The sequence below is a fragment of the Cyanistes caeruleus genome, chromosome 3 (assembly GCF_971803275.1).
Source record: "Cyanistes caeruleus chromosome 3, bCyaCae1.hap1.1, whole genome shotgun sequence".
Lineage (NCBI taxonomy): Eukaryota > Metazoa > Chordata > Aves > Passeriformes > Paridae > Cyanistes > Cyanistes caeruleus.
Window position 1 is genome coordinate 15806442 of NC_141703.1, and position 12676 is coordinate 15819117.

The 12676-nt window shown below is 41.4% G+C and overlaps 1 protein-coding gene across 5 annotated transcripts in view; it reads right to left on the reverse strand.

Annotated features, from left to right (window-relative positions):
- Window positions 1–12676, reverse strand: part of PPEF1 (protein phosphatase with EF-hand domain 1) — a 39547-nt gene that overhangs the window by 26737 nt on the left and 134 nt on the right. The window contains exons 1-4 of one of the 5 annotated variants that reach the window (XM_086879985.1): window positions 12628–12657; window positions 8338–8505; window positions 7732–8251; window positions 2162–2351 (exon numbers count right to left, since the gene is read on the reverse strand). In XM_086879985.1, the coding sequence (XP_086736111.1) occupies window positions 2162–2225 (64 nt within the window). In that variant the 5' untranslated portion in view covers window positions 2226–2351; window positions 7732–8251; window positions 8338–8505; window positions 12628–12657. Of the gene's footprint in view, window positions 1–2161; window positions 2352–7731; window positions 12227–12466; window positions 12579–12627; window positions 12658–12676 lie in introns of those variants that run through there. The other 4 variants (XM_086879987.1, XM_086879988.1, XM_023918447.2 and 1 more) reach the window with 4 other exon arrangements.

The window sequence follows — 12676 nt, forward strand, 5'->3', positions numbered from 1 at the left end:
TCCTGGGATGGGCACTGTCCTGCATTGCAAAACAGTAAAGAAAAACTCTGTACTACAGGGATAACAGTCAATTATTGTAACTTATCACAAATACCAGGAATTTTTACACTAGGATGAGTGGAACCTAAGTGAGAATGATTTATTTCTTACTGATAGTTATGCAGGTAGGAACAAATGTTAATTGGAAAGTGATTCTATTAATAGAGTATAACATTAAGAAAACATTTTTATAAAAATGCTTACAGATGCCATAACAACATGTTGTTTTCTTATTTTACCATTTATTAGTATACAGTATAGTGAAAGTGGTAAAATTTTCTAGTCTAGACAAGACCAAAATCCAGAAAGTCTCTGATCCTATAGATACGGCATCCATTCTAGAAATATCCTCCTGCCTGAAGGAAATGTGATCTTTATATTACTAAGAGCATCCTTCAGACCCTGCATAAACTCTGAGATTTCTTATTTTCTGTCCTTTCTGGAAGTCCCCACCACTACAGACCTGAAAGCCTGAGACATAACAGCAAGGCTGTCACCAACATTTCTGTTTTTGAAGAGTACCTAAGGGGCAAAGCACAATCACCAGCACAGAAATGGATTTCCAGCATCAGAGCCATTAAACTTCCCATTAAAGCCCCCTGGGTTGCTTAATGGTCCTGAGCACTTAACATGGCACAGTTCCATTGCTATCACATAAGACAGATACATATCAATCACTTTGGTTAATGTTGCAAATCTAACAGAACATTTCCTGTCTTTCTTTTTTTTTTAATTGTACTTATTACAGCACTGTTATTCTCAGGACTGAATCAGAACATGATTTTCATACTAGGCTAAACTGCATCTCTAAAATAAATTGTTATCAGTTGAAGAAGGTCTCTACACCAACAAGTATCTGTTAAATTTGGGTTATTAATGCATTAGAGAAATGTACAGCCTTAGGCTGCAGATTGAATGATTCAGCATCAGCAACTTGACTACCATTGAAGAGCAGAAAGGAAACCATCCAGCAACTCCAGAAGACAAAACACAGTCCAGCAAGCACACAAAATCCTAATCCCCACGTCAATGTTCATTGATGGTTGTTGATCAAGAAAGAGTACAGCTCCTCATGCCCACTCCAAGCTTTTACACATTCAGAAATATTCCCAAGTAGCACATCCCCAAGGTCTCACATGGCAGAGATGCATGTAGGCATGGCATGCAAACCCAAAGAGGAAGAGCTGCCTCCCTGTTACAGGTAGGTCTGGGACTCTGGATGATTCCATTCTACTTTCACTGCTGTGGTACAGCCCTGATGCTGCTTTGAAATAGCATACACAAAGCAGAGGGCTGCTCTCAAACCAGTCAGCTGGGATCCCTGTAGCTATGACTAAGTGTTCCTGCTTCTTAGTCACCATCTTCCTGTGTGTCTTGTCCTGACTTGGTAGCCAAAAAGAGCCTTCATTTTCAACCATGGCTGTTCAGCATAATAATGTCCTAACACTATGCACAGTACCATGTAACATGGCTCTCTGCTGACCAATAAATTGTGCTTTAATGAAAAATCTTGAAAGAGAACACAGAGGGTCTGAATCCACCTGCCAGTGCAAAGCCTGCTGAGTTCATATCAAGGCATGATTAAAAGGAGGGTGATGATCTAAGTCCCGTGGAGACTTTCAGCTGACAGCCTCAGTATTTTTCAGGGAGAATGTCAGGCCAGGCACTTGGTAGGCCAGAAAACTGATTTTGAAGTCATTGTAATAGCTCTGCTTTATTACACTCATTTCATAATTGGGGTCACACAACAGCAGGGAAATTGGGGCGGTTTGCCCAGGAACCTGTGGTGTGAAAAGCCATAAAAGGTCCCACTCAATGCCTTACCCCCTAAGCTTTGCCAGTGACAGAGTGAGCACAGACACCTCTGAAATTAAGCTTCTGTCCCAGATGCTGTGAATCTTTTACAACCCAATCTGTCAATGTTAGAGGAGATGTAAAGCTGCTTCCTGACCTCAGCCAGCATCTAAAAGCTATGCACGGTCTTAAAAAGAAATTAATTATAATATAATTTCCCTGAACAAGTATTTTGACAACAGGACTGGGGGGGAATATTACCTTGCAATCTTTTTCTGGTGTTAGAGAGAGAACAACCACTTGCCCTGAAGACAAAGGCAACACTCACCATTCTCTGACTTCCTGTCAGCTACAGAACTGCTGCACCCCATGGTTCCAATGATGCTGCCCATCCGTTTTAATTGCAGCTGATACGAAGCATGTTCCTCTCAGCTGTTAGCCTCATACATATTTCCTGTGTTGTCCCTTCAGTGATGAGGGGTACACTCCTTTGGGCTCCTGGGCTCCTCCTAGTATTCCTAACAGGGATGAGATTGGGAGGGAGGGATAGGGAGAAAAAACAATCACAGAATCTGAAGTACCTTCAGCACATAACAAATTATTGTACAGCACATCCTACCTAAACTGGACCACACTAGGTTTTTGTTTCCCACATCTGATTACTATCAACTTGCAGTCAAGAGAAATTAACTTACTAATTAATACAGTTCACTCCTTACATGTTAGCTTAATGTTAATGTGCAGCAGTGATTTCTTATATGAAGAATAGCTATTTAAAGCCTTACTACCAGGGACAAGGGACTATGGAGACACATTACTCTTCACTCTGATAATTTGAAAATTGGAACTGCAGAATTTAAAAGATTTTAAATTACATGAGATAGTACTGCTAAAAAAACCCCAACCCTCAATCCTCCTAACACTCCATTGATTTGAAAAGTTGCCTTACCACCCCATTTATCACTTTATCGCTCAGTGTCACTACCACCAAATTTACCAGGACAGACAGCACCATAGCAAATCACTTCATTATCAGATTTCATTTAAATAAAATATCCAATTTTCTGTTGCATTTCTACTGAAAAAAAAAATCCAAGGAAAATATTTTGTTTCATTAAATAGATGAACAAAATGCATTTTGGAGTGAAGTCTTGGGTTTTTCTCCTGGTACTTGCTCAGCTCTTCACTAAATAGTATCATTTGCTAATGCAATGCACTCTCTAATCAACAAATTCAAATGAATATAATTCCTCTGAGATACAAAATGGATCAATTTCTAAGTGACAAGATGCTCTTAGGTACTGAACTTTGTTTTAGCTAAAGATTTCTTATATGATCATGCTGACACCTCTCTCTGTGTCTCCAGGGATACATCTGACATCTAAATTATTTTCTCTATTGTTTTGTTTCATTTATATTCCTTTTCTTTTAACTTGAGTTTTAAAACAAAGAAGAAATTCATCAGCATAAAATGAATGCTTAGCTACTATTTTCCTTTGGCTTTACTAGCAGAAATCAAAACAAAAAAAAAAGGATACATAAAAAAAAAAACCATAAATGCATAACTAGGTCAATTTAAATTTCAATAATTAGAAAATACTTATAGTTGTGGGTCTGTATGTGCAGATTTTGACATTTATTACTATTATATATGATATCCTGTCCTGTCATGTTAATGTAACACAACTCTTTGTAGTTCTGGGGCTTTTTTCAGGGTCCCACAAAACAAAGGTATCCTACACTTGTGCTTGGTCTGACTCCTTATGAGTCAGTAATCATTTCAGGAAAGAAGGACTTTAAGATTTTTTACCCACAATGGACTGCTTTACTTCCCTCTGAAGGAGCTATCATGTAATCCAAAAGAAAGTGTTCTTACATTAATTTTGAGCCAATCAATGTCTTTGGCAGCATCAAATACAGCATTGATATTGCTAATAGCTCAAATCTGTCTTCTCTCCAAACAATTCTTGCTCTCCTGGTTACCATCTCCTCACTTTCCCTCTCAAGAAAATCTCAAGCCTTCATTACTCCGTATCAAACAAGCCAGCCATGACTTGAATTGTGATGTAAAGACTAAGGGCAAAATATATCTTACAGTCTAAGTTCTATGACAGCAAGACTCTTGATTAAAGTGCAGGTCAGCCTGTGCCCAGCAAGTGGGCAATGGGAGCTCCAAACAGAACAGGGCCCCCTCCAAACCACAGCAAACAATGGGCTGACCCATGAAATGGGGGCTGAATTGTGCTCATATCCTGCTTTCAACGACTTCAGCTTTCCTCCCAGTCATCACCACTCTCCTCCACATACCTCTAAACTCATGGACTTCTTGAACCTCCTTGAGCAAAGAAATTAAAAGGTAGAGGAATAGGGACAAATTTTATTGTGACAGCAGTAAATGAAGACAGAAACATACACTCAGAGCTTGGAGAAAAACTTGTGAAGATATAACCTATCATTGAATCTCCTAAAAGGGCCAAATCAAAGAGCTAGTCCAGAGGAATAATCATAATCTTCAGCCCCAAATATCTGCATTCTAAAATGGACAGAGTGAACATTCAACTACCTTTTCATAACAACTTCTCAAGTGGCTATGGAGCCATCCTTGCTGCCAACCTTCCTGCCCAGACTCCAGGCCAGGAGAGTAATTTCTCTGAGCTACTTACTACACAGTGTAGCAGTGAGGAATCATTTGCCATTACAAAATTTCCCCCAAAAGCTGGCTGATAAAATGGAAAGCTGGGCTTTTACCAAGGTATTGCAAGAGATACAAGGTAGCTAGATGAGAATTTGAAATATAATGCTGTGTTAATATGCTGGATATTATACCACTGATTTACCTTTAAGAGAGAATCTGTCATGTTGAGTAAAAAGCGGGCATTTAATTTCTACAGGTCTGTGATCTGCCCCACTTTAAGACATAACTTCAAAAAATTGCTAGATTTCTCTCAGTTTAGCAAAAAAGCCACTTTTGTGAGAGACAGGCACTGGAAGCACAGCCCATCCGCTGAAACAAAATAAAATGTCTTTGCAATTATGCCAACGGACATGCACAAAGCTGAGCCAGAGTGGTACATGCTGCTTTTTCCTCAGTGACAGGAGTCACTGAACGTTACAGACAGCAAGTGCTTCAAAATTTGGGGTTGAGAACCCAAGCAGTTGAGAGCCTGATTTACAGAAAATATGTCTCAGCATCATTTGGTCCGGATGTAATAGGTGCTGCCCCAAATCAATCATGCCTCCAGTTTGTCAGTCACATAAAGACCAGGCTGCCTCAGCCTCAAGGTAAATGGAAATCCTGTAAAGATTTATAGCTGACTTCTAACTAAATCAGGCAGCATGGTCTTTGAGCAGAGAGCCATCCTTTAAAGCACACCTTGCCTTTTAAAATTATTTGAGCTGTGCTACTGGCAGACAAGTGTAAACTAGGTTAAACCTGAGGATATGGGAGCCATACAAATAAGAGCCACAGGAATTTAAGTTCTTACTCCTCTGTCTTTTCAATTGTTTCTTACCTTTGATAAACAAAAATGAAAGGCTCCTCCTTTTACTTTTGTTGGGATGGGGTTTCCATAATTATGCTACTTCCCCTAGAAGTTGTTTCAACAGCTCTGTCCAGCAATGTGCCTCCTTTTGCTACTCATTCCTTTTCTCAATCATATTTGTGAACAGGTAGCTATGATCTCCTCCCATAACACATCTTAGGAGGTACGTGTACATGGAGAGGTGATGAGATAGAGACAGTTTTCTGCATAAAGATCAGATGGATGGATGGATGCACCTAAAGACAGAGGCTTTCCATTGGTGCCATCTTGCTATAATTTTTTTATTTCACTGTGACTCACAGATTTCCTTTAGAATTGTTTTCCTTTAGAAACTAGGACAGCAGAGAATGTAATATGCTATATGTAATAATATGGTTTTGTGAGGGATTTGCTTTGTGCATTGCTGAGGGAATGAAGCTGGAAAGACTAAAATACCCTAGAGAAGAGAATCCAGACATTAAATCCCAACACTCAGGAAAGGATCTGCAGAAGGACAGGTCTCCAAAACTGTCTTGTTGGGATTATCAAGGATGGGAATCTGGAGATGAGTTGAAGATCTCATTACCTAAAAGACCCACCTTGCAGAAAATAGTATGAAGTAGTCACAGTCTGTGGACATGATTTTCTGAGCCTGAAAGAGTTTCACCCTGTCAGAGGTTCACCTGTTCCCAGGGGAAAAGTTCCTGGGAACAGTTTTCTCTCCAAAATTGTGTTATTGTAAATAAATAATATTTCTCAAAACAATACTGAATAGATGTTCTTAGTGTGTTTTCTCTGGTCCCACCAATGGGACCAAAGAGGGTGTTGGTTTATTATCCAGTCATGTAACCTGGACCAAAACACCTTGTAAAAAGGAGTTAAGAACCGCCAGTTAAAGGCTTTAACCTCACGAAGCAGCTAGTATGTGTGTGTCCAATTATCTTAAAAAGCCTCAATACATCATGTCCATCAGCGACAACAGTCAACTAGCAGAGTGAAATGGAACCTGGCTATGGCACAGGAGCTGTAATTTTGACACCAACACCGAATTTGATCTGCCAAGGGTTTGATATGAGAACATCAAACATAAACAAATCAATATGTCATTAGGTGTCCATCATTTTACATCCTGGAACAACTCAACATTTCTACTAAGTGATTTTCAGTGATTATATATATATGTGAAAGAAAGAAAAGAGAAAGGATTTTATGTTAATAGATAATTTCTTCAGCCTGTTCAGGGAAGCAGGGCTAAGCTCAATACTGTGCTGATGGAATGACTTCTGTAAGTGGCCGTGTTGATAGACCTCAGTGCTGGGGCCAGGAATCAATAGGGAATGGGATGCATGTGGTGGGTTGAGCGCTGGCCAAATGTTAGTAAGATACCAGAAATCCAGTAAAGCCTGAAAGAGAATAGGATGAAGAATAGGATGAAGTTTTGAGGTGGTTTCATATTCCTGAGCTAAAAAGTGCACTGCAAAAAGAAATAAAAGCAAGAGTAGCAAAAGTGTGAACATGTAGATAATTCAAACAAACCCTGAGCTCAGGAGCTGCATGCAAATCCAAAGAGAATATGTAGAAAAATATGGTGGGAGAATACCAGTTCATGATATTTATAATCAATAAAGGGTACATTCACATTTAGACTTTTTTCTTTTGTGCAGAAAATAAACAAACAAAGCAAGCAGCCTCATTTTTTTTTGTGCAGCAAGGCTTTAAGCAGATACTTTACAAAGACGAGGAGTAGCAAATACAAGTGGACAAATGGGGTACACATTTTTCTTCACCTTGAAGAATAAGCAAACCCATCATGTCACTTTCCAGAAATGTTAAATGCCTCTAGGGGGAGATTTCCTTAGGCAATAAGGGGAAAACTGAAATTCTTGAAGCGAATTTGGTTCTAGTAAACTGAACCCAACTGGACCCAACTTTAAGCAAAAAGCTGTATCACATACTGTCCTGCAGTTAATGAGCAGGGTCTTAATGACATCTGAAAAAGCAAACTTCAGAATAAACATGTGTTGAAATATGAGCCAGTTTAAAAATTAAATTCATGCTTCAGAGTGGTTTTCATAAAATTTTAGTTAAGCATCAGAACAATGTTCAAAATAGAATAAAAATTATTTTTTCTAAAACAAAAAATACATTAAATACCTTAGTCTCAAAGCTATTTGATCTTATCTGTACTCAGAAGTTTTGGATAACTGATTTAGTCCAGGTCAAACATTATAGTTTGAAGCACAGTGATTCTTCTCATGGTAAAATCATAAATAATGACACATACATCTGTAATTTGTAAATTCACTTTTTAAAAGTGAGCTAAATATATATACATATATATAGATAGATATATACATACCCCACCCAAAGATATTACCTTTCTTCTTTCTGCTTCAGCAATACTTTGTACAAGAGTACCTTTAGAAGATTCTTTTTTTTTTTAAGAGCAAGCAAACCCTGAGGGGTGCAGCTCTGCAGAACAGGTGCTCCAATTCTCTCTGGGGCTCTGGAGCTCAGAAGCTGCAATGCACTTGCTCTCCACCTATTTATACAGCTTCCCGAGAGGAAATTTCTTGAATGCTGTTCTTCAGAAACAGTCAGGGGAAAATGCTGTTTTCATCGCCCAACCTGATGTGAAAGCTCATGGCTGCAGCCCTCCAGCTGTGCTGTTTCCATGTTGAAGAGCTGTTTTGTCACCATGCCTCCTGAATCTCAGGGAGAGAAAGGGATGGGCTGAAGTTATCTGCCTTGCATCTGAAGTCACATGATCTCTTTCGGCCTTTCTGCTGTGTTGAGGCAATGATTTGCATTTTAGCAGATCTAGCACATCGGAAAAAAAACATAAGGCTGTCCTGGTTATTTGGCTATCTGATGTTACTGGCATCGTTATGAAAGTCCTAAAGGAAAGAAACACTGAATTTATCACAAGGCATTGCATCTGTGTGCAAGTGATGTAAGCAGTCTCCAAATCACTCAGTCATACCCAGATAATGGCACAAGTATGAAGCACTCAGATCTTGTGATGGGAAGCATTGTGCTGAGGCCTTCAGTTCATTTCTTCATGCATGGGCATGTTTTCACCATAAATGTGTGACTGGAATTCTGTGGACTCAGTTCATGTTTTGGCTCGTCTTCTCCTTTTGTGTGACTGCTGGGAGGGGATAGGAGAAGCTGAGAACTCCACAGCCTTGCTCTGGTCAGAAAGCCACGATTTGAAATCAAAGCCTGACCCCCAGAAGCATGTCCCACATCTCTGACCCAGCTCCTGGCCACACTGACCCCTGACTCTCAGTAACTTCAGGATCCCTAGGGAAGGGCAGAGCCATGATGGTGATTTGTTCCTGCCCACTGCTCACACAACAGCCCCTGAGGAATCTGCTCCACTGGCAGCGTATAGATAGCACAGGGACACTGCGATTCCAAAAACACCCCACCAAATCACTCAAAACAAGGATGTGTCTGCAGAAGCATGATAGTGTAATATCACCACTACAGTCTTGGGCCCAGTCCTCATCAGCACTTATGCTCATCAGGCCACCTTTGCTCTACACCAAAAGCCAGGGAGGGGTTGCTTGCTGGTGTGCAGTGATGGAACAGAGCACAGCAACCATTTCTGTGGGGTCAGGGTGAGGTCTATGTGTCTGAAGAGAACCACAGGTTATAAAGTGTGCTGTGGAGGGAGAAAGCTCCCTGTGCATGGGCACAAGATGAAGATCACTGTGCCCTTGCTCTCCAGGTGATGGAGCCCTACCAGGACTGGATAAAAACAAAAAATTTCTGAGAATAGAGGCAAAGTAATATCTTCATCCTCCTGCCCCTCCCCAAAGGTCTAATAATACCATAATATGCTATTTTCAGATTTTTTTTGCTATCAGTGTAGTAACAGTTCTAAAGGTATCAACCACCACTCTGAAGGACAGAGAGATCAAATCACCTTTTGGAAAAGACTTTGATTAAGGTGAAAAATTTATTTAAAATGCCGAACCAGCAAAGCAGAAGGCATTTGATTGACTCAGCTAGTCTTCTGAGGTTCTGGAGTCCCAGACACAAGCTTCCACTTTCAAAGCTGTTCCTCTCCTGTGAGACGAGACAGTAAATGGAAAGCATACCAAGCGCAATAATTCTGCATGACCCAGAACAGTTTTGATGTTTGTTTTTTCTGGCAGGATGCACTTTCCCTGATCTGAATTACAGCAGCTAATCTTTTATGTATGATCACACTGCTCTGCCAAAATGCATGCAAGCAAAAATACATCACAACCTCTTTCCACTGCACTCTTGGGACACACATTATTTATAAACATTTACTGTACCTGATAAGTTCATCTATATTGGCATTTACCAAGATCTCTGCACAATGAGAGGTTTGCTCCAATTGCCAATAAATTCATCAGAAACATTTCATCCAAGATCAGTGGAAGATCCCTACCCTCAGCAGTTAGGTTCTTTAGGACCTGCTTTCTTTTGTTTCTCTTCTTTGTCCTGTCTCAGTGATCTGACATGACCAAGCAACCTGATAAAGAGTCAGTGTTGCTGGACTGAGCCACCTCTCCAGTTACTTGTGGGGATCACAATGACATGCAACTTGAGGAAACACAAATGTCCTTTCCAAATTAACCTTTCCCATTTAAGTCCAAGGAGACAACACCATTTTCCTTCCTACAAAGGGCAAAGAGAACATACCAGTTTCATCAACAAGGTCACACATACCACTGCTTTTTTGCTCAGCAGTCATGTATCTCACACACACTTAATATACTGAATAGACTTCTAGCATCAACAGCTGCAACAGAAAGTAGGCCAAAAATTCTGACAATATATGATTGAGCAGTCTAGCATGACAAGAAAAAACCCAGTAATGGTGCTAGTGTAGAAATCAGGGCATCCCTCTAAGAGCAGCCCTACTTGATGTAATAGCACATATTATGTTTTCCAAATACTTAGGAAACATTAACCTCCTGAGCAAGTCCTCATGCAGGCATTCCACATACATAATTCAAATTCTGCTTCAGGCTTATTTCTCAGAAGCACCCACTACAAAGTGATGTAACCGATATTTTTCAGAAAGGATGAAGATAATCATAGTTGAAGGGAATGTGCTCCTCCTAAGCTCTGATCATGGTTTCCCTCCTCTTGCCATACCAAGCTTAAAGAAGTATTTTTATATGACTCAGCGAAGTATTTTAAAGTACTAGCTAGGGGAAAGGCCCCTGACTGAGAAACTTGGATGGCCTATCAGAGACAGAAAGAAAAAAACCTGAAAAATACAAACAAGCAAACAAAAAAACCTAATAGAAAAAAAATTAAGAGAGAAATTAATGTCCAGAACAAATTTAAACTGAGTCAGACTCAGTCAGTGAGATGACAGAAGTCTGCTCACACATTAGAAGAAGTAGGTTAATTTGTGTGAACACAAAAAGAAACATACCCTCACTGACAATTCTGGGTGAGAAGGTGAATAAAAGACATCAAAACAAGCATCCTTTTGGTAGCAAAATGCATACCAAATCAGAAATGTGAAAGAAAGGCGGCGGTAGGTGCTCAAAGCTCCTGAAGACCGAGAAACTAGACCAGAACACTACGAAACCATCAGGATACCCTCTGTAAAAAATGAGAACAATTTTTTTTTTCAATAAGAAAGTTTCCCAAATTATCGGATGAATGCAGATTATTCTGGGAAGCAGTGACTAATGACCTAATTTGCACAACTCTACCTTCTTGACATTAGCTTCAATCTCCGATTAGAGCTTATAGAAATGATAGCTATCTATCTACAGCACTCAGTGTTTGACAGATCTTAGTAAAGCAGCATGACAAAAAAGAAATGGGCATAAGAATTGCTTAACAAAAGCTTGATGTGCATTTTGTTGGTCTGGTGAACCAGAAACTCTACACACAGCGCAAACCCTCCATCCTGATGCCTCAGGCCTCCCAGACCGTCTCTTTGCTAAAGGGGTAATGCCTTAAAATCAGGCTCTCCAGGTCAAATCAGGCTCTCCAGGTCAGGAGAGCACACAGATGTGACTCACACACTAATGATCAGTATGTAAAAGGATTTAAAAAATATTTTAATTTTTTAAAAATAATGGAATCTACCAACTAATAAGTGCAACCACATACATGGTAAGGGGTCATCAAGTCTGTAGAAAGCTATCTTCATCTAATGCTCATTAAACTGCTTTTAATGAAAAAAGGACATCATTTTCTACTTTGTTTACAGAGTAAATAAATCTGCTGCTTCATCAAAATATTAATTTCAAAAGTCATGTCAACAATGCTATTTAGCCACAAACACTCTTTTGCTTACAAGCACCACACTTCTGAAAACTCCCAAACTTTTATTTTACTTTCCAAATAATAACTTCTGCTTGTAACTTTTAACCTGCAAACATAGTCCAAGTGCCTTCATTTGTGCTCCTCCAAGCCACTCCCTTTGAGATGTGAGGGCAAGGTGCAGTATGGCAAGGACTGAAGTAGCGCCAGTAGTGCAAAACAGCGGTAAAACATAACAGAGGGAAGACGGCAATTATTCTGGGGTGTAAGGGGTGACAAGCAGACCCATGGATGGATGGAGGGATGGATGGACCCCCAAAACATGCACTCTCGGAGCTGTTTCCCACACAGGCCCCGGGCCCGAGCGGGGCCTGGGGCGGTGGGCGAGCGCAGGGCGCCCCCTGCCGGCGGCGCGGACCGCGGCGGGAACCTCCCCACACGGGAGGAAAACTCTCCGTCCTCTCCCAGGGAAGAGCCGGGCGCTCCTGCTGCTCGCTGCCTTATGTTTTTTAAACAGCCTCCTGTACCGAGGAAATCACGGTCCTCCCCCGCTGAGAAAGGAGCTGAAGCGCCCCGCAGTAAGGAGCGAGGCGCTTCCCATGGCCGGTTTAGAGGAAATCGGTGCAGCGCGGCGTTCTGCAGCTCTCACGGAGCTCAGCCTGCCCTTCCCACACTTGGGCCAACCTAGCGTGACACTCCAGCCCAACTCTGGGGGAACAGAGGAGCCGAGCTTATCCCAGGAGGAGCGGGATGCGCAGGAAGGCTGCCAGCCCTCCCCGAGGCGGGGCTAGTAGCAATGGCGTTGGGACCACAGGGGCTGAAGGCAGAGATTTACCGACCACATTCGCTTTGCGTGTGCCGAATACACGCAGGGGAAGGGAGCGCTCCCTGTAGCGCGGCCCGCAGCTCCCAGGGTCGCTAGCTGCTCCTGTGCGCCGTGTGCGGCCGGGCAGAGCGGGGCCCGCCGCTGCCCCAACACGCAGTGACACAGGAGCCTTACCTGGAGTTGTCTTACCCCTGCCACTGCCCCTCTGTAGCTATCAGAAGGG